We start from the raw sequence: 25229 nt of genomic DNA, 5'->3' as shown, positions 1-25229 counted from the left end.
TAGGTGTTCATACAGTTGCAGTTGATGTCCTTAGCAAAGAAAACCAAACTTGCCTGCAACTAATCCCTGACTTGTACGACATGTGTTTTCAGTGCTGGTGTGGGCCGCACGGGCTGCTTCATCGTGATCGACGCTATGCTAGAACGCATCAAGCATGAGAAGACTGTAGACATCTATGGTCATGTGACCCTCATGCGCTCCCAGAGGAACTACATGGTGCAGACGGAAGACCAGTACAGCTTCATCCACGACGCCCTTCTGGAGGCCGTCGCCTGTGGGAACACGGAGGTGGCGGCGCGAAGCCTCTTCTCCTACATCCAGAAGCTGGCGCAGGTGGAGACCGGAGAGCACGTCAGCGGCATGGAACTGGAGTTTAAGGTAACCAGAAGGCACTGCAATTAGGAACACCAAAGATAAAGTCGTATTGTGTGCAACTAGCCACACAAAAGTAGTTCTCACCTCTAATTACATCTCATCAGACGGTGTTGATCTGGTGGGTGCAAGATAATCGAATGTGCCACATAGGAAAGTTGATAACAATCTGCCTCTCTCGGGAGCATGTTTTGTTACCATTGATGCAGATGTGAAAATCTAGCTCTTAGTTGTGACAAAAACGACTAAAAGATGTCGCCGAGTTGATAACAGCCAGAGAGGGATTCTGGGAAGGGTAATTATCACCCGATGAAGACGGATGTTGAGGAGAAGCGATGCGTTCACTAATGAGCAGACAGGGATTGTGGATTCCATTTGGCGACTTGAACAGTCCTGCAGGTTTCTGGCCTCTGAGACCTTGAAAAGCTTTTACTTCTTCCCAGCTTTTTTCTTTTTTTTTTTTTTGCTCTTTCAGGCTTTGTCCCTCATTCTGAGTCTATTTCTTTAGCCTGGAACAAAGTAATGCTCAGGGAGCACTGTTGGGCACTAGCATTAGCGAGGTAGCAAAGCAATTAGTTGAGCAATGGGTCTCAGTAACGAGGTTGTACCATTGCTATTTTCAAAAATCATGTAACGTTTCAGTAACAAAGCCCTCTGTTTTCTGTCAGCTAAATCACAACTAGCGATGTCCAGTTTGTTAACGAATGAGTCGGTTCTTTTAAAGGGGTCGTCAAACTATCTAGGGAAAAGGTCTGAATTGGTTCTCAAATTGGTTAGAATCAGTTCCTCACATAAATGAACAAAAATATGAAGTAGCATCAGTGTAGCGAGATAATTGGGTATTGGTATGCCTTACTAGCCATAAAATCAACCCGGCCTACTAAACCAGCCAGCTAAAGTGTGTGTGTGTGTGCTTATTATTTCAAAAGCTCGGTTCATGGCTGCCGCTTCCCACCGGAATGCCTCATGCCCTTCCAGGTCCCTCTTTGAAAGCTACTCAAAGACTCAAAGGAAAGACAAACAGCCAGTGGCCGCTTCTGAAAGAAAGAGAGAAAGACTAGGCCTGGAGCAGGAACTGAATGGATTTATAACGGGGCAAAGGCATTACCTGGCAGAACATAGGAGAGAGAGCGAGCGAGAGCGAGGCACAGTTTCTAGATGTGCCAGGCTCATCCAGTTAAAAGGAGACAATCCTTCCAGACAACTGACCTAGAAATGGAGAAGAATTACGGGTACTGTGGCTTGGTTGATGTTAATTGATGGTTACAAGCTCTAATTTGGATCATGACATGAGAGTACGAGGTGTATGTGTGCATACAAAACGGTAGCGTCCTGTCACAGTATCAGTACAAAGCGGCATCCTAAAAGTGACAATGACCCATTTCGCCGATTGTCGGCAAAGTTTTGTGTGACTTTCCAGTTTTTCGGAGCAGGGTTTCGTGCCACCCGATGGACGATAAATGGGGTTTTTGATAATTATAACAGCAATGAGCGCTGACAGGTTCCTGCAACCCCACGTAAACTGGGTCACCCAGTCTCGCCTGTTTATAAACAGTCTGAGAAGAACAGAGAACAGGTGGAGAGGAAAAAATAGAGCCATTACACCAAAAATAAAAAGTTAAACGACTCTCTGAGACTCCCATGTGTCCTTCAAGCCTAAATATCCGTAACCTCATTGGAAGTAAGCTCAATTTAGTTATCGTGTTTGTGTCTTTCTCTTCCCACAGCGTTTAGCGAACTCCAAAGCCCACACCTCCAGATTCATAAGTGCCAATCTGCCATGCAACAAATTTAAAAACCGCCTGGTCAACATCATGCCGTACGAGACCACTCGAGTGTGCCTTCAGCCGATCAGAGGGCTGGAAGGGTCCGACTATATCAACGCCAGCTTCATCGACGGATACAGGTACGCCGACGGAGACGAAGCAACCGGAAGTCATTCGTTTTGCCAATTTGAGCACATTTCTGCTGCATTTAATTGACTTTCTCTTTCCTGTAGACAACAGAAGGCGTATATAGCCACACAGGGCCCATTAGCGGAGACCACCGAGGACTTCTGGAGGATGTTGTGGGAGAACAACTCCACCATTGTGGTGATGCTGACCAAACTGAGAGAGATGGGACGAGTGAGTGCTGCTCTTCTTCAAGACCAACAGCTTTCGGCTTCCGGATGATGTCATTTAATTGTGCTTTGATTTGTTTTTGCAGGAAAAGTGTCACCAGTACTGGCCGGCGGAGCGTTCGGCTAGATATCAGTACTTTGTGGTGGATCCCATGGCGGAGTACAACATGCCACAGTACATCCTCAGAGAGTTTAAAGTGACGGATGCCCGGGTGAGTCCTGAAAAATACCACAAAAATGTCTTGTGCTGAATTTTTGTGGAAATGGTTTCAAAGTAAATCCTACAACAATTTTTTTTAGTGAATGATATGGTATTCGTACTACAAATGGTGCTGGCATGGTATTTTGGACATTTACCATGGACAAGTACCATATAAAAGCCACAGTATATGAATTTCAGTACCATGGTATATGTCAGAATACCATAGTATTACCATCTGATCCCATCACTCTCATCACTCAGTATTTTTGTAAAGGAAATATTTACACGTAATTCCAATAATATCATCGTATATGGTGCATGTCCAAAAAACGCAGAATTATCATGGTGCCATGTCTGAAATCATCTAAATAACATGGTACATTGATATTGTTATACTAAATATTACTATATTCACACATCATGGTATCATCCAAGGCACATCAAAGAATATCATAGTGTTTTCTTGGAATCGTTTGGGCAAAACATGGTAATATCATGGTAATTTCATATATACCATGGTACTGAATGATGTGTAAAAAAAAAAAACACATGGTAAATCATGTGGTAAAAACATGGTAAATCTGTGGTATTTTATGCATAGTTAAAAATAATTGTTGCATTTTTATTGATTTTGTAACTGGTGCATGTTTTAATATACATTTTGTAATAATATTAATTAAATTTTTATTAAATATAATTTTAATTTCTCTTATAAAAAGGTTTTTGTATATATAATTGTGTAATGTTATATATTTAAATTTTTATTATAATTTTATTGTATTTTTGATATTTTTATTAATATGTATGAGTTAATATTGATTTTTATATAATATATATTAAAATATGGTATCATATTATATCATAATATGATATAAATCATTTGGTAAAAACATGATGATACCATGGTATTTTTGTAAGTGACCCTCATAATTTTTCCTTGCTTTTGGAAGCACATTACTGCCGATTATACAGATTACAATGTTTTTTTAGGAAATTTTCTTCTGTAGATAGCCGAAATGTCGTTAGCCATCTTATAATTGTGCTTCCCATGAGTCTCAGCAGTAGGTCTTCCTCTAGAAATGGCTGAATATCCTATCAGCTGAGCGACCGTTAGCAGAAGCGCTCGAGCCCTCATCAGTCGAGTGCCTTTCCAGCAAACCGTTAAAGCCAAACGCTCTGACTGTCACCGTACGTGCAAACTCGAGCGGACAGGCCCGAGACGAAATGAGCATCCCGAGCGTCGCTCACTCCAGCCAAGCACTTTAATTGTGATTGAATCATCCAGACAGACTCTCCAGTAATCAGACTGCAGAGCGAGGCCCGCCAAATCAATGAGAACTTTAATCAGAGCGGACTGGTGGAGGCGGGGCCTGGACTGAGGCATGATGGGAGGATGCGGCGCTCGCTTTGGCAGCGAACAAGTCACGTATTTAATCACACGATTGGACACACATGGCTCGGCCTGTAGGTTGTGCACGCACAATTCGGTTCGGGCTCTTTTCCGCCTCGTTTTCTTTCACCCTTCATGTTTTGCAGCAAAAACAATCTGCTTGTTTCAGTTGATCAGAAGGGGATCATGAGGAGATCAGAATATAAAACAGTATTTGTTGATGATTATGTATTTGTTCTGGAAGAAAGCATAGAGATCAATTAGAAAAACTATGATTTTGTATCGATTAATGTATGTTTTATTGCTTTATTCATTTGATAATTGGCGGATGTTTTAATGAACACAAGGGAAAAATTCACTGGATTAATGGAAACCTGTAGTTTGAACTGATTCATTAAAAATGAATTTAACACAAGCAAAATAAAAAAAAGCACCCAGCCTAGGAAATAGAAATGTAGAGGAAATGGACAAGCTTTTGTCTGCCCCGTAATGCGTGTGTGATCCAAAAAGCCTGAAGTTAGGCTGTGATTAAGTTTGGACTCGGCCGGTTTGATCCGTCAGCCTCTCTTATAGACTCTCTCTGCAGGGATGAGTGAATATTTCCAGCCCCTTCTGCACGATTTAATTGTGCCTCGTTCTGCCTGAGCTTCCCTTCGATTGCTTGCTTTCTCTCGCTCCGCGAAACAGGCCTCATCCGTCGCCGGGTGTCTTTGCTCTCCTCTCATCCGTCAGTGCCGGAGCTGCAGGGTTTCTCCAACCCTCGAGTCGCGCCATCGATCACCCGCCCGGATCACTCCATTTAGCAGCGTCTCCACGAGACGACACTCGTCACGGCAGACGCACCATCGATTTCCCTTAACCCAGAGTTATTCCAGCCAAAGAAAGGACGACAAAAGGCAGAAGGGTGTGGAGCTGGCTCAGATCGGAGAGTAGATGTTTGCCGTAGTTTCTCCCGTATCTGTTGTGCCTGTCAGCGTCTGTCTGGATGAAGCCAACGATTGACTGATTCGGGATTGTCGGAGTAAAAGAAACGGATGAAACTCGACTTGACGACTTTATGTAACTGTGTTTGTTTGTTCTCTCGCTCACAGGACGGCCAGTCCAGGACCGTACGGCAGTTCCAGTTCACTGATTGGCCGGAGCAAGGCGTACCCAAATCAGGAGAGGGATTCATTGACTTTATTGGCCAGGTGCATAAAACTAAGGAGCAGTTTGGCCAGGACGGGCCCATTTCTGTCCACTGCAGGTGAGAACACACGCAAACATGGTTTAACATCCAATAAGAGCTTTGAAGACCCTTTCACACCAAGAATGATAAGATATTACCGTCTATATTAGCATCCACACCAAAGCACTATATCGTTCTGTTTATTATAAGCATGTTTTTGTCGTGTGTCGCTTTGAATGCTCGAGCAGATGGATTCTGATTGGCTGTCAATGTTTTTATTGTTCATCAGCTGTAAAAAATCATTCTGAATGGGATTCCAACAATCTTGTTTCTCTGTCGTTGTCGTTATAGTTGTGCTGTGAACTCTGCTATTCTTTTATATTTAGAACAATTTTTAGAACTATATATTTATCATTATAGTTATCGTCCTATAATGTGTGTGTGTGTGTGTATATATAATTTTCTATCATATATATGAATATCTTTATAGTAACTAAACTAAAAAACACTAAAACCATAAAAAATACTACACTCAAAATAATATAAACTGAAATAAAATAAAAATATATAAACCTTGCCAAAGCAACAGTTATCATTTTCATTTTAGATTAATTTCATATACTAAAATAACTAAAAAACAATTTAAAAAAAACTACATAGATATTTTTTAAAAAGTATAAAAAAAGGACAAAACCACAAAACAAAATTACTAAAACTTTAACTAAAATTAAAATAAAATAAAAACTATATTAATAAAAGCTAAAATAGTTTTTCAATGATACAAAAATAATATTTATATACATATATTATATATATAATAATATATATATATAAATATATATATACATCGTATTTTCTGAAAAAATAAGTCACATCTAATAAAATTATTCAGAAATAATGTAAAATACTGGTAAATGAAATGAAAGTTTTACAAAAAGTATAATCACTATAAATATGTATTTTAGTTTCCCTCACTGAACAACAAATTTAATTGTATTCAGAACAGAATAGGAATGAAAAATATAAGTATAAAACATACATAAATTATAGTGGCATTTATTATAAACACATTTATTATAAACGCCAAACCTAAACAAATTTATTTAAAGTGAATCTGACACTATCGGTGTGTGGAAATATGCTATACAAATAAACGTGGATTTGCATATCTCTCTCATTCAGCTTGTGTGCCAAATGTTAATTGTATTATGTAAAAAAAATTAAAAAAAAAAAAAAAAACAGATATGAGAAATGCATGTGATGTTACAAACAAGACATTTAGCAGAATGTTCACGCTGTTCTTTTTAATTCAGTAAGCTCTAAAAGTTTTTTTTTTTTTTTACATTTTAAACCAGATGTTTCTAATCCTGAATGCGGGTTGGTCAGAACAGCCGACATCATTCACTAGAAGCTTGTTTTTGTCTGAACTTCTCTTCAAAATAAACACAAACTAGCACATATGCTCGCGTGGGACGGCTGCTTTTATCATAGGTACAATAATAGCACACACAGATACAAAAAAAAAAAAAAAGAAAAACCCTGGCCATCATCAGAAATGATGCATGTGACTCCATTACGGCGCTATGGGCCGCTGTTCCTCATTACAGATATGACTAGCAACTAAAGTGTCCTTCGCCATGGCCAGCGTTTAACAAGCAAATCGTTACTCTTCTAAAGAAGACATCGTCCAGCCGCACATAAATCACGGTTTGTCCCCGTGAGCCTCGGAGTCTGATTCCTGCTCCTGTAGATACGACTGACGCTCTGCTGCATGTTAAACTGCATTATACAGCGCTTGTGTTCAGTGAAGACTGCAGTATAGAGAGAGAAACTGCATTTGACTTCATGTATGAGGAAGTACAAGGTTGATATATATTTATTTCTATCTATCTATCTATCTATATATATATAGGGTTGTGATGTATTAGGGTTGTGATGGTGAAGAAATTTTCCCACCAGTTAATCGACTTTTAAAATGCTAATTCAAAAGAGAAATGCACCCTGAATTGGCGCTAATTTGAAAGCGAAAGTAAAATGCGCAAGGCCGCACGGGCATTCGTAACAGTGCGGAGCAGAGCGAGTGTTTTCAATTAATTCCTATGGAAGTTGAGCTTCCATATGAATGAACTAAAAACACTCAGCACCAGTAGACACGCACCATTATGAATGCCCGTGCGCATTTTACTTTCGCTTTCAAATTAGCGCCAATTCGGGGGCGGCAATTGCTTGAATGGTGGGTTCATTATTATTCTTAATGAAAAACACAACAACTAGAAAAACACAACTAATCCTTTGCAGGTTCCCTATTAGCACTGGGTTTAAATCCAAAATACTGTAAAAATCCAAAAATCTTCCGCCAAAAATCTGACTCCTGCTGCTGATCTGTCCTGCGACTCTCGTTCGGCTCACACTGCATTGAGCAGATGCGTTCAGTTTTTAATTTGTAGTGTCTGTTTTCTAACTGAACTAAATTATTTTTATTACTAAAAAAATCTAAACTACTGTGGGGGGTGGTCCCACGATATATAATATGTATGTATAATCAACCTTCATATATGTCTATCTATCATCATTAGCCAAATATATATATATATATACACACACACACACTATGTCAGTGAGTGTGTGTGTTCAGATTTGCTGTCGCGCTGACATTGTACAGACGCTCTCTGTTTGCCGGTTAAACTCTCACTCTCACTCATCTGAGTGGATCCTGCCGTTCATCAGCACTGCTGTTTCACTCACTCGTTCCAGACGCAGTAATCGCTCTCACCTGCTTCAGCTCCCACTCACGTCATTTACACACGTCTGTGTTTATAGAGCTGCTGGAGTCTGTCCACTTCTTGTCTTTACTGTCCTTTTATCTTCCATCCATCTTTCTCACTGTCTCTCTCTCTCTCTTCAGCTTGTGTTTCATGTGGTGCTGCATCTCCATCAAAGGGATGTTTTTATGGGGTTTTGGGTTCTTTTTGGAAAACAAAAAGTCTTGTTTTCCAGTAAAAATATCTAAAAATGAGTTATATTTACTTGAGATGCAAAATTCCATAAAATATTAAGACTGTAGGACCTCAAGAATGTATTTTGATTGATTTTTCTTATCTTATTAGAAAAGGTTTTTTTTTTCTTGCTAGTAAATTTCACAAACTGCAAGTAACTCATTGAATTAAACATGAAATTTTGAAGTTATAAGACTGAAATGTGTTTTCTTAAAACATACTCAGATAATATTTGTTTATTTACAACTTTGAAAAAATATTTTTTTACAGTGTAGTTTCACTTGTACTTAAAATAAGAGGAAAAAATTGCTTGTGGTTTAAGAAAAGTACATGAACACTTAATTCAAAATTTAATAACTTGCACAATTTTGTTTGTCAAGTGGATTGAAGGATGTTTCCACTGGAAAACTGATTATTAAAAGATTTTTTTCCTTTAAATTTTCACCTTTTGTGTTTCCCAGGCAAAGATAACACGATGGTGACAGTTTTCAGTGTCGTATGAACTATTTCTTTAATCTTCTCTCCTTATTCTCTCTTTCTCTCATATTTCTCTCCTCTCCATCCATCTCTCCCCCAGATTTCATATCTAATAGAGCCACATGGTTTTGTCATTAATTGCATGATTACGTACACTGAATGGAAGTGTAAATCCTCTCATTCAGTGCGCCTTCACGCCTGTCAGATTTGAAAGTCTATCTATTTAACCAGCGCTTCGGTGAAGTCTGAGAGCCATGCGATGCCAAGAGAGCCACTTCTTTCTTTCTTTTCCTTTCTTCTGCCCCCTTTCTGTAGGGTTTTGGCAACAGGGACGGACAGAACCGTCAAATGCGTTTTGTTTTCCTGACAGTCACTGTCGTGAGAGTCCAAACTGGCTTTTCATTAGATTCCCGAAATCTTACATCATCCTAACGTTGCGCTGCGATTGGTTCTGTGCCGTAGTCGACCTGCAACTGTCCATTCTTTACTTTCAGCCTCCCTCCCCGCTTTTCCAAGCCATTTTGTCACTTTCAATCTTGCCAAGTGGAGGCAAAGGGAAAAATAAGCCTGTTGTCATATCAATTATTGTTGGCTTGGTGAAATCGCTCGATGCCAAAGCAGCTTATGAAGGCAGCCTTGAAAAATCAGACTTAAGACTCCTCCTATTTCAAGCGCTGTCATAGCGAGACCAGCTTAGCATGTGTGTGTTTGCGTGTGTGTTTGTTCAAATGAAACATCTGTAATTTATTCTATGGTTCTGCTATTTATGTAGACGGCTATTGGGTGAATTTGTGAAATAATGTAGTATGCGATATATATAATGTGCACAGACCTTCCACTTCTAGTGTGACAAATGAACAGACACAATGTCATGATTTTTTTTTTTTATCTCCAATTTATCATTGGGTCAGACCACAACAATTTCTTGTTTTTTATTTTTTTCAAAATCTAATGTATTTTATTTCATGCCGAATTTTTTTATTTTTTTATTTCTGAGATGTTAACTGGATGCAATTTAGCAATACTGCATACTATTTCACATATAAATTAAAAAAAATAAATAAATAGTTGTATGTGTAAATGAATGCAATATACCAGTATGCTTGTATTCCATTATTCCATATTTGCACTTAAAATAAGAGATATCAATTTGATAGTAGGATAAGAAAAATAAATTAACACTTGTCCGTAAGTGAGTATATTTAGATGTTTCCACTGGAAAACTGACTATTAAAATGATTTTTGCAGGAAAGATTCCTCATGTGACAACATACTGTTTCACACAGAAAGATATTAGCAGTTATGTTAACAAACTGTACATGTTTTCCTCAACGCAGTGCCGGTGTGGGACGGACTGGGGTCTTCATCACGCTAAGCATCGTGCTGGAGCGGATGCGCTACGAGGGTGTGGTGGACATCTTCCAAACGGTCAAAATGCTGAGAACGCAACGGCCAGCAATGGTGCAAACAGAGGTGAGAGTCTAGAGCTTCTGTTTTACTGCAGATCGTCTTGTTTATTAGCTCATTGGTTGGCGATTTGAAGTAATAGCGAATGTTTATGCTGATGTCTTTGTGTTTCCCTCTACAGGACGAGTACCAGTTTTGCTATCAGGCGGCTCTGGAGTACCTTGGAAGTTTTGATCACTATGCAACGTAAAAAGCCATTTTTGTTCCCCCCTGCCCCACAATCCCCCTCCCCCCAACAGCCTCCTGAGCCATAAAAACTTGCTTGAAAACATGAAACGATGACAACTATACAAAATTCATACGTTTTTTTGAAGAATCGTCTTTTGGAACCAATCAAAACATGTCGTGAGGAACCCCAATTGGACAGCAACACTGGAGAAGCGCAAACGGATCCCAAACACTTCTACATCCCAAACTCATGATGGAGGAACCAAACGTATCGGCTCAGGCTGGAGGGTGGGAATGATGTAGGTGTCGGACCACTAACATTACCTCAAGTGTTCTGATGTGGAGGACAAACATCGTTTCTTTCCAAACTAACTCTGTGAACATACTACAAAAAGACAGAAAATGAAGGAAAAGTTGGTGCGATACAGCAAATAAACTACAACGATAAATGATGAGCACCTAATTGGTTGGGGAATTGGTTGGTTGGCATCTGAAATCCTTCCTTGTTTACTAAAATGGCAATGTTTCCAATGAAACGGACATCTGTCAGTCTAGCAGCGGACATCATTGACATCTTCAAGAGTGTACTCAATGGAGAAGTTGGAGGAATGGTACAAACAAGTTGGAAAAGACTTCTTTTGCTGCTCACGTCTCGGGTTCAAGCCTCTCCTTGTGACATGTTACCATTCGGACAAAATTGGGAGCCACTTCAGAAGCAATTTGAAGCAAACCGTTCATCCACTTGAGAAAGTAACTCTCGAAACCACTGGAGCTGACAAGAGTCGCCAAACACGTCTTGAGGCATTCAAAGAAATGGTTGAATCCTAATCGCATCCCGTAAACGCATCAGTTTCTTGAGTGCTTTCAAGGACATGCTAGCAAACGTTTCTACCAATGTAGCTCCATCTCCATCATCTTAAGAGCCAGTGGGAGCTTGAACTATTGGGTCAAATGGAGATTAGGACCAGAGGAACCACCACCGAAGTCTGGAGTTTCTTTGCCGACTACAACCGTGACTGGTCTCTCCATTGACGTAGACCATGTATTTGGTGCGCCGGATAGGGGATGCGTGGCTACGTCTTGCTTTCGGTACTTTGACGTCCCCAGTGACCAACATTCATTGCCATCGTTTCAAATGACTTTTTATCTTACAACTGTGTTTTTTGGTTTCGTTTTGCTCTTGATACCAAACATGCTGCTTTCGCTCCATTATGCTGTACGTGTACATTTGAAGAGTCTAACGGATGGAAGTGTGCGAGAGTGTGATGACGTGTGTTGGTCCCACCTCTCGATCCATTTCCTTATGGCCCAACGGTCGCCCAGGATGAAACCGCATGTCCAAATTTATTTTATCATCATCATCAAAACGACCCATTCCTGGTTACTTTGGGATTTCTTGCATTTATTTGCTGGTTCTTTTTGGGAAGGTGTTTCTTCAATGGATTTCGGCTAACAAAGAGCAAGAAATGGGCATGTATTTGCATCATGAAATTGCGGTACAACTATCTTGTGAATCTGTTGGTGTGGGTGGGACTGTTCTACACACTCATGCATATGCGTGTGAGGGGGAGGGTTCTCCTCTCCACGGTCAGAGCTGATTGGCTGTTCTGGAGAATGCTTGAACCTGGAGTGTTCTGATTGGTGAGAGAATGAAAGGAGCCGTGTGTAATCTTATTTCCAAAAAGCCTTATTCTTGTAACATCATAGGGGAAAAAATATATTACTGTTGTATTATTTTGACTATTATCTTCTTACTTAACAAACTTTTGATTTATTTCTTGGTTTAGTGTTTTGTTTTTTTAACAAAGATACTTTACTCATTTTTTTTTAATTAGCAAGAAAAATAATGCTCATTTTGCTCATATTATGTTAAAAGACATTCTATTTTTTCACTGTAGAAATGCTACGTGAGATGTGTTTGTGTGCATGTATACATAAACGAATGGGACATGAATGTATACATACACACTCACAATATATTTAAATGCAGAATATAAAGATGTATCCAAATCTTCATATGAATAGCCTTTTTTCTTTTTTGAAGTGGGCACTCGTTTTTATACCACCATGAAATTGTGAAATTATTGCGTGTATGAAATCATGAATGACTTTTTATTGTTTTGTTTTTTGTTTGATTCCTTAAAAGAGTTTGGGAAATGCAGAGATTTCCCATAATTCGTTGCAGGGGAGAACTTTGACTTCCTGTTGCCCAATAATGAAGTATGGATTACGATTTCAATCCTGTTGTTATTCATCAATAGTACTAGTATTAACTGAAGTATTACTTTTATAAAAGATGTAGAACTGGTTTACTAAATATTGAATTGAACAAAAAAAAAAATATACAATCTATACTTTCCAAATTTTACTAAACAAACAAACAAAAACAAAAAACAAATTTTTTTACAACCCATCTTTGTGAAAGCTTTCATTTTTTGGCATCTTTCTTTTTTTCTTTTTTTTTTTTTTACTTTTCAAACCACCGAATGTTCGATCGTTTGTTAGATATCAACTATGATCCTGAATATAATGCCTGTAAATAAACAAATATATATTATATGTATTTGTATAATTTGACCCACAAGATTTATGTCTTTGAACAATACTGAGATAAACAACAACAAAAAAAAGTTTATGCTAATGGAAACCTTCCACAGTTTTGAAAGAAGCTTTGTCTCACGCTAACAGCCCTGTTTATCTCTCTTCCCTTCATTCCTCTTTTTTTCCTGATCCATTTGTTCATTTATTTTTTCCCAACTCTTCACTGTTTATTCTTATCTTAGCCTCCACACACTGCAGTCCAGTGGTGAGAGAAATCACAATGGTTCTCCTTTTCCAATAAGACTTACTGGTCTCAAAAAAAGACTTGGCTTTCTCCAAGCAAAATATAATTTCTCATTGAAATGTTTCATGAGATTCCCCCCAAAATGAATCACGTTTTTACCCATCCCAAGCCTAAAGCAGTAATCATTTTGTGTTTTTCTCATTCTGAGTGATTCTTTTGTTAGATTCGGATGATGAAGGGCTAGTGTGCCCAGTGCCTATAAAATGCCATATGAACAGCGAGAGCGAATTGCCTTGAATTGGTTGCGTGTTTGGTGATTAGCTTCACGTCATTATCGCTCAAGCCCCTCTCTCACCACTGCCTCTGTGCTCCATCTTTTACTTACATCGGTAGTTCATTGCAAAGCTCTAGAAGTTTACAGATGCATGCCATGTTTCGTTCATTTGTTTGTTTGTTTTTTTACTCTGAGGATTTTCCATTAAGGGACAAAGTACGAGAGAACTTGGAATCTGGAAATTTCAGCGCTGCCTTTTAAACTGTTGGGAGTTTTGTGCGTTTCTAACAGACTTTTCCTCGGGAGGGAAAACGCAAAGGACACTCGTGCGATTGGACTTGTCGGACTGATCTCCAAAATCTACGTCAGCAGAGGTGCTCGGAAGTTCTGTTTGTCCTGATGCAAGGACGTTGGACCTTTGAGAACAGGAGCCAAACTAATGAATCGATTAGCGTACAAATAATGAAGAACCAATATTCAAAAGTGAACGTATTAATACCATGGCCAACAAAAAAGAAGAAAAAAAAAAAAAGCCAAACTCGAACGTGAAAATAGTTTTTCTTTGTATGAAGGCCAAGTGCTATCGCTTTCAAACTGTTACTTCTGATGGACACAATAATTGGTTTGAAACCACTGTGTATGTAGATATGTTGACTTTGTATTAAAGAACTGTTGTCTGAAAACGATGGTGTGCCTCATATTTCATCTGAAAATATTCAGTTAATATTAAGTCACTCACATCTAGCAACATGTTTGCATTATATTTCCACAGGATCATTAAAATTTCATGAGCTCAGTTTGACAAGGCAGATGGCGAAATGAAATTGCATATACGAGGACCAATCAGCTGTCATCGCACATGGCATCTCAACAGAACAATCAATTATTTCACAATCTGGCCTGATACCTGAATCGTAAACACATCCATAAGCTGAACATGCTTCATAATCTAACATCTCATCTCCATGCATTTTGCCACCCGCCGCTCGCAATTTCAACATGACGACCCGGGCATGTAATTGACGTGTGGATTGACTACGAGCTTCCACATTTGTGCATAAACCACTAGCAAACACAGATAAAACACTTGTTTAATTGTTTTTACATCCAATTATATGCATAATTAGTCAGTTGAGTTAGTGATCTGAACAACTAAATTCTCATGATGTTCTAGAACATCTTTATTTAAGTCCAGAATGAATGATCTTTTGCTTCATCATAGATTTGTGCCAGTTTATGTTAATATCACAGTGCGAATCCTCAACAAATGCCACTGGGCTTGCCAGAAGGCTTAAACCTTTCACCTGATGCTATTTTCTTTCCCTTCAGTCCGTGATGCTTCAGTCGAGAGAGCGAAACATGGATTATATTTCAGATGAATTCAAAAAGACTTTAGTAATGCATGTAGAATCTGATTTGTTGTTAATAATGTTGTTCCAGGAACCGCCAAGTCTTGATTAAAAGTCCCACAAAATGTGTTTTTCTTTTCCACTGCACTACTTTTACATAGTTTTTTTTTTTTTTTCTTTATAAATGTGCTAGACGGATGTGTTCTCGTGTTTTTTGCAGCATCTTGCGTATGACACTGTGCTCTAAAAACGTGGCAATCAAGTTACGTTTTTTTTTTTTGTCTCTAGCCCTTGCATTTTTTTGTTCCACTGTCTCACATATTTAACCGGAAAAAACGCATTCTGTGTGAATGGCACATTCCACTCTGGTACTTTTCCATTGTTTTTCTATAGGGGCTTTCCCACTGGGTAGTTATAGGAACTAGCCACCATGGCGGTCCCCCGAGATGCATTTTCCCCTGCATTCGCACTGCCAGTAGGAACTCTGAAGTGACGTACACTGTGACTTAGGGCCAAATTTACTAAACGAGAGCGCAATGCCACAAATGCGTCGATGGGAGTGGCAAGTTTTGCATGTGATCTTCTGCTGACGAGCAAATTAAAGAACACAGATGCAGTCAACTCATTTACATAATGACCAACGCAATCTACAAAGAGCAGCACAAATTAGCGTTGGGACGCAAATAAGCAGAGGTGATGATCATCAGGTGGGGGTCGACACAGGCGCAACTTGTTACATGTAATCTGACAAACACGTACACACACACACACACACATATATATATATATATATATATATAGGCCAACATGGCTTGGCAAACAATATGTTAAGAGTGGAAAATATTTTCTCCCTTCTACCTCATTCTCTGTTCTCTGTTGTGTCCCCTCCTAACAACAACAATTGCAGCCATGTCGCAAAATGTGTTAAGACATGCATTAAATAATGGCACAAATACCAGTAAATTGACTAGCGCAAACATTAGTAAATTGCGTTATATACTCTCCTCCCATAAATTTTGCGTCTGAAAGGGAAACTCCTACAAATGCATATGCAATAAGGTCAGTCGCAAAAACAGCTCAGTCCACGCCTTTTTTAGCACTAATTTTGCACTGCGTGTCTTTAGTAAAACCCCGACAGTAGTTTTTTAACGCCAAAAGAGGGTTTGCGCCTAAGTCCTGCCGCTCTGTTTGTTGTGCAGGACTTTTATTTTGACAGCATTGAGAACGGGTTAGCCAGTAATACATAGTCATGTTTCACTTGGTCTCTTCAAAGTTGCGGTGGATTACCTCAGTGTAAAGGTTGAGAAGTGACTGGACTTCGGCGTCGGCCCATCTATCGCTGTTTTCCGTGTTCGTGGAGTAAATAGGCTATAAACTGTGTGTTAACACAGCTTTTTTTTTAAATGGCGGGTGCCAGTGTTTTGGCCAGTCAATGTACACTTGCATCACTGGTAGTTTCTATTGTGCTGTGTTAGATCCTACTCTAATCTAGCTAATTTACTTCCTTCAAAAGGCATTCCTATCACTAAAATCGTTCAAAGTTGCTGCAGTACGAACACGCCAAAAAGCAGGTACTTCCGCCATTAGTCATAGGAACTATGAAAACATTTCTCAGGTGCAAAAGCCCCTTATGTAAACGCGCTAGACGGACCATTGCGATCGCGTTTTTTGCACCGTCTCGTGCATGGTTTTAAAAACCATGCCATTTTTTTTTTTTTTTTTTATTCCACTGCCTTGCGTCTTTAACCGCAAAAACACGTTCTGTGTGAACTGGCCCTAAGAAACTTAATTTTTCTAGACGATGCAAAAGAGAAGGTGAAGGAGATCTGGGGCTAATTGCTTTTCTCGTCACTCATCTAACTCATTAGCACTGTTCCTCGGGAGCCCATCAAAGCGCCGTTTGCATCAGAGCAGCCAAAAGCCATGGAAATTTCTAATAAATGAGAAAGAAGTAAATTGGACCGTCCGCCGCCCGTGGCAGAGCTGAGCTACAAATGGCACATCAATTGAATCAAGGCATGGAAAAGTAATCCTGGAGAAAGAGCCAGACATCATCTTTGGGAGATGAACAAGATAGACTGCATTTTGCTCTGAGTAATTGCTTAGAAATTGTTCAATGCACTTGTATTCGGATCTAATCAAGACTGAATTCTTTCAAATGCATTTGATACAGCAATGGGTTGATTTGTTTTTGTGAGTTCTTTTGGTTTAGCAGAGCACTATTCTTGAGACATGGGACAAAACAGTTTTATGTTAGTTTAGAAAACGGCAACATTTACACTTTAATGTGAGTCGAAATTATCACTAGAATTTTAGTTAATTGTACAATATTTTATTCAATTATCACTCACAGCTGTAAATTTACTTTCTGATTTATTAATGAAAATGTTTTAGAAATGTGACAGTATCAAAGTCTTCACCTTATATAATAATAGAATATAGAATATAATCTTTCCATATTTTGCCTGCTAGGAGTTAGGACATAAAAAGCCAAAACTGAGATAAAATGTCAATATATTTTTGTCAAAATTTCAACTCTGTATGTAATAATTTCAACTTTTCATCTCATAAATATGATTCAGTATGTCATAATTTTGACTTTTATGGCATAATTATGATTTAAAAATTCTTTATTTTAATCTGTACTTTATTTTCTTATGTGGTGGAAATGGGCTTCCGTAGAATCACCTCCATTACAGATGTTTCACAGCATTTCTAGTGCGCATAGCTACAAATACATGATCAAATGTTACTGAATTCAGTAACAGAAAGCAGGGTTTATTTTATGCTAATCCAATTCTTAAGCAACCTTAACCGAGACCTTTTTGGGGAAGCAAATGACTTCTTTTTGAAAATTCACTTGAATACACTTACGGTTTATCTCGGCGAGAGGAGAGTGGCTGCTCTCCGAGTTTATTATGCAAATGAGACAATTTGACAGATTGCACACAACCCTTCATAATCACTGTTCACGGACGACTGGCTGCGGCACGAGCCGTTTCACTGGGTGGCGCACATATTTATTCGGAGTTTCTTGGCTCTTTTAACTACATATGTTCTCAAAAAACACTTTCACAGCACTTACATTATACATCCCAAACATGATGGGTCAACAGCTTTTATTGGCCCTGGAACAACTATCCTTAAACCAACCATCACCTTAACTGTGGGTTTTTGTTATAAGCTATAGGCTAGTCATGTAGTGCACTACACTAACGGAAACATTCAGAGAACTTTAGCTAACATTGTTGCAAAATGATCAAATCGAATGTTCCCTTAACGTTCGCATAACCAATAAAAAAAAAAAAAAAAAAGGTTTTTAAAAACTAGACTCTTCAAACGTACAGAGAACATTTAGAAAATATTTCTGCGAGCAGCAATTATCGGGGTTCAAGCACTTTAAGGCCTTTAAGCACTTGTGCAAAAAGATCTTACGTTTTATTTAGCAAGCCTTTAACCACTAAATTCATAGAAGGAGAAGACCATTTACAGCCAATACAGGCAATTTACCATTGGAAATATATGGGTTTTAAAGCTTTTTAACAGTTACATCGCCACCTATAGTCCGATCTTCATTAAAGTTTGCATGCTTGTTTAGAATCATATGTTGCATGTGCTCACCTATTTTCGTGAAGTTCCAAGCTTTCGTTTAGGAGTTATAGGCTTTTGTATTCACTTGGCCACGCCCCTTTTCTAATTGACCCTCTTATAGCTACCCAAAGGGTAAAGTTAAACTTTTTTTGATAATTATTGATCTAGAGAGTCCAGAGAATTGTCCTGGACTAGTTTTGTTCCGATCGGGCGAAAAAACCTAGGGACGAGTTCGCAAAAGTAGGTTTTTTACATAATTGCGAATATCTAATTAATGATTTGATTGACAGTCGTGGTTCTTGAGGCAAATTTGTTCAGCATGAGGAGATCTATCAAATGATATGAATATTGTGTGGATGTGTGAAACACCACGTGATTACAGGGGCAATTTCTTTCAAAATTCTCACAGACCTCTAGGATCATGAGTCGAACATGCCCACCGAGGTTCATTCTAATCGGCCTCCATTAACCTTGTCTAATAGGTGCTCAAAGTTCATTGGCCGACAGCTGACATGTTTTTTGAGATGCATCAGTGTCCTCATAGACAGTCGTGGCCCCTCGGACGAAAACACGGAACACCAATTTTCAAGTCGATCGGACTAATAGTTGTGTAGTTATAGCCATTTTCATGTTTTTGTCCTGTTATAGCGCCACCTCGTGGCCAATCGCCGCAATTATTATTATTATTTTTTTTTTTTTTTTTACTGTGACCAAAGATTGAGCCCATAGACAGGTGTTCTGAGTTTGGTGAAAATATCTCATTCCGTTTACGAGATATTACCATTTTAGTAAAATTGGCCCCGCCCACTTCAAACGTTTTGGCACCCTTTAGCGACTGTAAATAAAAAATTCTTTTTTTTTTTGATAACTTTTGATATTCCAACTCCAGAGAATCTTTCTGCACTGGTTTGGTTCCAATCAGGCAAGAAACCCAGGACTAGTTCGCAAAAGTAGGTTTTCCACCGCTGTAGCGCCCCCATCAGGCCGATTGGGGTGAGCCTTGGTGACGCTGTAGGCGGTGTAAGTACTACCAGGCCTCAAAGTTTCAAGTCTCTACGATTTAGGGGAGAATGCTGATCCTTGGAAATTTTAACAATTACAATAGGGTTTCAGCGCTATGCTCTTGAACCTAATAACGTTTTTATAAATCAAATGTCATAAAGGCGTCATGATAGGCTATACTTTTTCTCAGGCAAAGCAGGAATAGTCTCTACCGCGCATGTGCTATCAGTCTAACCTTAATTTGTTATTCAAAGATATTTAGTGTTATAGGCTAATTGTATTTGTTCATTTTGCTCTGTGCAGGTTTTAGAGTTATAAACAGCTAAACAATTAATGTGCGTTTTATAATTGCTCGTTATGTTGATTAAGTGTTTTTTCTGTTTTGTGCCCTCAGTTAAAGAATTGTGTGTAAGTGGGTGGTTGTGCTTCATTATGTGCTATGAGGCTAAAGTGAAATGTAAGATTGAGGTTTTGTAAGTTTGTAATATGACTCAAAATCACTTACGTGTCAAATCTTTTTATTTTACTCACGGCAATAATGAACTAAACCATTTCTGCACGACGAGGTACGTCTTCTCACTCTCTCTGGGGATTTTTTTCATTTTAGTTTTATTCACTAGCTTGACACTGTGCTGCCCTCTTGTGACAGACAATGGAAGCGATTTTATTTTGGAAATTATTTACTGTAAACGAAGCCCAAACCCATATGATTTCAGGTCCATATAGAGACATGTTGCTCAAAATGCTTTTTATAGTATCATTTAACCCTAATAACAATAATTATTGCATAATAATAACATAATTGTGACACGAGACGATCTCATATTAATGTTTTCTTTGGAAATGTCAGAAACAGAATCTCTTACTGTGGAGTTTTTTCTTTATTTGTGGTTTATCTTAGGTTTATGAATTCTAGTCCAACTGTATTTAATATTTCACAGGTTTTACAGAACCTAATGTGGATTTGTAAAATGTTTGTGGATGATGGCAACATTATGCAATATAATTGCATAATAAACTGGTTTGAGTAAGATGACAGATGATATTGTTTTATTCTCATTATTATATAATGATATTCCGCCTTACCACCTGTCTTACCGCCTTTCTCTGCATTCGACCAGATGCATGCTGGGATAGACTCCTGCTGGGACAGAAATTGAAGCTGGTGTGGATGGATGGATATTGTCACTTACAGTATGTACGTGTGTGAATCACTAAATGAGACAAGTGTGCTAAATTTCATAATAATTCAAAAGAACCAGCTAACCGTTACAGAAAATGTGATCACATGTGAAGTTCATGTGTTTTTTCTGTAAGGGAAAAAGTACCTTAGAACGTTTTGGCAAGGTTCTTTCAAAAACATTAATAGAACGTTCGTTATGAGTTACCTGGTCTTAAATAATGTTCTCAAAACGTAATGTTTGTATATAGAGTGTATGCATGTGACGTCCCCTCGGCCGTTATGACTGCGGTCACGCCCACTGTGTGGCAGCATTGGCTTTCAGCGTGAATGCCGCGAAACACACACAAAACACATCCAAAACGGGAAAGAGCTTTGCGTTTGACTGTACAAACAGATTTGACACGAAATCTGAGGTATATTTTTACAGACTGCCGAATTAAGCTATCGCTGCAGAAACAACTGCAGGCAGAGAAACAGTTATAATTTTGTTAATATGTTGGATTTTGGGGTAAAATCATACCCTATATAGCTATTGTATTGTTATATATTGTATTACCACATCAATTAAATATTTACAATCTTATTCTGCATAATTGTTTTTGTTTTGTTTTTTTTTAAATAAACACTGACAAAAACTATAGAAGTTTTATGGCTGGACGATATATGTAACAGTGATCACTCCGATTTAGACCTACCTATATTGTAGTTCACAGGCAGATTTGCTTTATGTATTTCCCCGGAGTCAAAATCAGGCACATATAGCTAAATGCCAGGAAACACGATTCCTGGCTGCATATCAATATCCACGGATTAGGTTTCTTTGACAAGTTGTAAGGAACACTATCGAGCCCAAGGTTTAGTGTAATCGTTTGTTTTACTCGCGTTTTCTCAGTTTCCCCTATTATATCAAGTCATGCAGCAGGATCTTTTGCCACTAAGTCCAGCTGAGGGAGCGTGTTCTGGCGGGAAAGTTACGCATACTTTATTCATGTAACGTTTTTCTAAAACGTTTTAATTAGTTTAATGTTTTTTTTGTTTGTTTGTTTGTTTTAAATGTTACTGTTTCAGAACGTTCAGAGAATATTCAAAAGTAACATGTCAAAAGGGATGTTTCACATAACCAAAAAACAAACAAACTAACTAAAAAAACGTGTTGAAAGTTCAGAAGACCATTAGCAAAACGTTCTTACTACGTATTTTTGTTAGCTGGGGCAGTTCTACCATGGTATAGGGATGGTATCAGATAATAATACTATGGTACTTTGAAATATACCATACATTATATTTCTAAGAATACTTATCTTATACTTGTCTATAGCCTATTGTGTATGCTTTATATTTTTATTTCTTATTTACTTATTCTATTTTGTTCCATGTTTATTATCTTGTCGCTGTCATTCTGTCTGTACTGTGGAAACTTCTGTCACCAAGCGTATTTGGCAATAAAGCTCTTTCTGATTCTGTAACACCATGATATTTTTATAGTCACATATCATGGTATTTTCACAGTAGCCTACTCTGAGATAAAAAGGGGTTACTACAATGGTACAAAACTTGATGATACTGTTTCGTGTGTCGGTAGCAGTCGGATTCTAAAAATAAAAATAAAAAACAGATTGTTTTCTGAACGTTTTCTGTTCCTTAATGAAGTGTTTTGAAGAGCTCGGATCTTCATACATATCAGCACAAAGATTTAGACTTCAGGACAATTTATTTGTTTTTGGAAGCATTTCCTGCAGCAGTTCAGAGGTCGGAATTCATCACTAGCAACCTTATTTGGTAGATCTGTTTTGTTTTGTTTTAGAGTTTATTGCTGGAGGCTCTGCGCTGATTGATGAGTCACTTAAGAGTTACTTCACATGTCTGGGGATGTTTGTGCAATAATTAAATTAATGATCAGTACAGTTTTGTGGTAATACGAATCTGTGCCTTGTCTTTGTTCGCATGTAGAAATATTTTGATCTACATCTTTACAGCGCGCAAGCCTTTAAACGTGAGCGCGGATGGACGCGACCGACGCATGCGCAGTACCACATGCACTCTTCCCGCGTCTAGCAAAATCGGACTGCATGCGAGACGGAAATGAACGCGGAATCGCGAAGTATGTTTTGGTCTTCACATCGTCGGAGCGATGTGTAAACAATCCAACCGCATTTTATGTGTTGTTTAAGAGAGCATTTATCTGAAATTGATGACAAGACCAGCATAAAAAAAATAACAGCGAATAATGGCGTCCCTGTAAGAGGTTGTATAGGAAACTAAATAATATTTCAGATAATACCCTTTTGTAAAAAAAACGTGCTGGTGAGAATGTAAGTTTAGCATATAAAACAAAAATAATAAATTATTAATGTAATGTTTATATGAATAAATGGGAACATGTATATTTTAGGTGCTTTTACTTGTCGCTTTTTCTTTGCATTTATTTTATTGTATTGCTGAATATTTCCAGGTAATCTCTAATATGAGCTCATAAAACTGCATGTAAAATAGGCCTAATAGTTTTAGATGCATTATAACACTAAGACAGTGTTTAAAAAATTCCCGTCAGCTACCTAGATATCCATCATGTTGATTTGGATGTTGTTATTGTGATCCGTCTGGAATCGTGCCGTGTGCATTTTTTCCGTACAAGTTCAAATAAAGGACGTCTGTGAAACCCCACCCCCCACAAACCCCTCTGGGTTAAATGATGAGAGCGCTGCTCTTAAAGGTACCTGCTTGCGATGGAGGCTTAACACTGTTCTCTCCTGAAGCCGTGAGTGTGTGTGTGTGTGTGTGTGTGTGTGTGTGTGTGTGTTCGCACACTGTGTTGTGAAACAGTGGGATGGCCATGACCTTGATCTGTACCTGTGTGCCAGGGTGCCGGCGTGGGCATCAGGTGTTGGCATCTGCGCTGCAGGTGCCTGTGCCCAATTAAAGGGGCGGCTTGACAAGCTGCCCGGTGGGCATGGCAGCAGGCCTTTAATTTAATTACATGGAAATGCACTGATTCAGGGTGAAATGAAGCAGAACGTGTCTGTTTGTTAGCCGCAGATGACTGCCACTTGACTGACAGAGCGCTTGGATTCTGGCTGATGTTTTTTTTTTTGGTTATTAACACGGGTTCACTGCGCTGGAGGACCTACCGCGGCGTATCATGGATCTGTGTGTCTGATGAAGTAATAAATAGCTGAATTTACTTGTGTAGACTTAAGGCCCGTTCACACCAAGGATGATAACTAGAGTGCTGCAGGGTTGATGTATTTTTGTAGGCCAAAACCTGGAAACGAGTTGCATTTTAGCTCTTCAAGTTCCATCATCCCAAAGTCAGAAATAAGTTCTGTGGTGAACACAAGCTCAGGATATTTTCACGTTTTATTCGACAACATAAATACTTCAGTAATATCTCCTTGTGATTTTTTTCTTTAAAAGCTTTTATTTTTCTTGAAAAAGGGTCGCTAACAAGTGGCTACATGGGACTACAGAGGTTGTCGGGGACGTTAAACGTCGTCATACTGAACTCATCTACACACTAGTCCGCTTTTACAGCCTCATTATGTTTATAATCGCACTCTTGCAAACCCTTCTAACTCAAACTTTCAGGGAAAATGTTTATAAATTAAGAGTTGTCGATGCTTAACGGTGGTGACACTGAAGTCGAGCAACCGCGGTTTACTTCGTTTATAGCCTGCGTTTAGCTTTTTACTTCTGGCGCTTGAATTTATGCATCAAAATTCACAAAGTTTGTTTTTTAACATGTATTTTAAGTGAGCACATTTGTAAACGGACAGTGAAATCACAGCATACTCCCACATTGCTAGTTTTACATTGCTAGCTTGCAGTGTAGCATGTTTTAGTCCAAAAATAAGAAGCTGATCAGAAGCAGCGTATGTAACTTGGAGGAAAATCAAAGTGCATGACGCAAGCGAACAATAATTCTGGAAAATATCATACCGCCCTTCCCTGGAGACACTCAAACGCCACTTGGAGTTCACAATCACCACTCTGAGAGAGAGTTCAGATGAGTTATAAAACTCTTAACGCCTGCTCTTAACTTGGCTGAGAGTCAGCGCCTGCAAATAACTGTAGACGTGCCATAAAAGTCGGTAGCATAAAGTAAATCAGGTCGAAAGTTCAGCTGTATGTGTTTGGATTATAGTGTCTCATTCGGTCATATGGTTTGTGTTATTCATGAGGGGAGTGATCGGCTACCTGGCAGGTCTCGTTAAGAATGAGTGTGCGAGGTGAACATCTGAATACACTGATGCCAAAAAGAGCATTACTCATCAAAGACACAAGAGCAATAAACATGTCTTTACGTTTGAGTTTATTTACAAACCCAAACTATGCAGAGAATGTGTTTTTCTTGCTAATTGCGTAGGCCTGCAAAATGACAGATGTTTAGCACTAATTATTGTTGCATGACGTCAAATAACCCAGCAAACAAAACCATGTTACGAAAACATTATTTCTGAATGTTCTCCATCTCTTAGTTAAACTTTCCATTTTATCAGTCTTCAAATGCTATGGGAAAATTACTTTTAAGTCATCCCTGAACATTCTGAAACGAGTAGTAACTTTAAAAAAAAAAAAATGTTCCATGAATGATGTATAAATGTTTTTTAATGTTTTGAGAACATTATTAAGACCAGATAACTTTGAACGAATGTACTATTAATGTTACTGGAAGAACGTTTGTTC

General features: G+C 38.5%; 1 protein-coding gene across 29 annotated transcripts in view; it reads left to right on the top strand.

Annotated features, from left to right (window-relative positions):
* The window catches only part of ptprsa (protein tyrosine phosphatase receptor type Sa), a 202554-nt gene extending 188450 nt beyond the window's left edge, over positions 1-14104 (top strand). For all 29 annotated transcript variants that reach the window (XM_051907932.1, XM_051907928.1, XM_051907929.1 and 26 more), the window contains 7 exons: positions 93-378; positions 2100-2278; positions 2372-2498; positions 2581-2706; positions 5178-5332; positions 10065-10200; positions 10316-14104. In XM_051907932.1, coding sequence (XP_051763892.1) covers positions 93-378; positions 2100-2278; positions 2372-2498; positions 2581-2706; positions 5178-5332; positions 10065-10200; positions 10316-10384 — 1078 coding nt within the window. In that variant the 3' untranslated portion in view covers positions 10385-14104. The remainder of the gene's footprint in view (positions 1-92; positions 379-2099; positions 2279-2371; positions 2499-2580; positions 2707-5177; positions 5333-10064; positions 10201-10315) is intronic.
* Positions 14105-25229: the final 11125 nt, after the last annotated feature.

Source organism: Ctenopharyngodon idella, chromosome 10 (genome assembly GCF_019924925.1).
Source record: "Ctenopharyngodon idella isolate HZGC_01 chromosome 10, HZGC01, whole genome shotgun sequence".
NCBI classification, from domain to species: Eukaryota; Metazoa; Chordata; class Actinopteri; order Cypriniformes; family Xenocyprididae; genus Ctenopharyngodon; species Ctenopharyngodon idella.
Note: the sequence above shows the minus strand (reverse complement) of the source record. Positions and strands in the feature narration are given on the sequence as shown.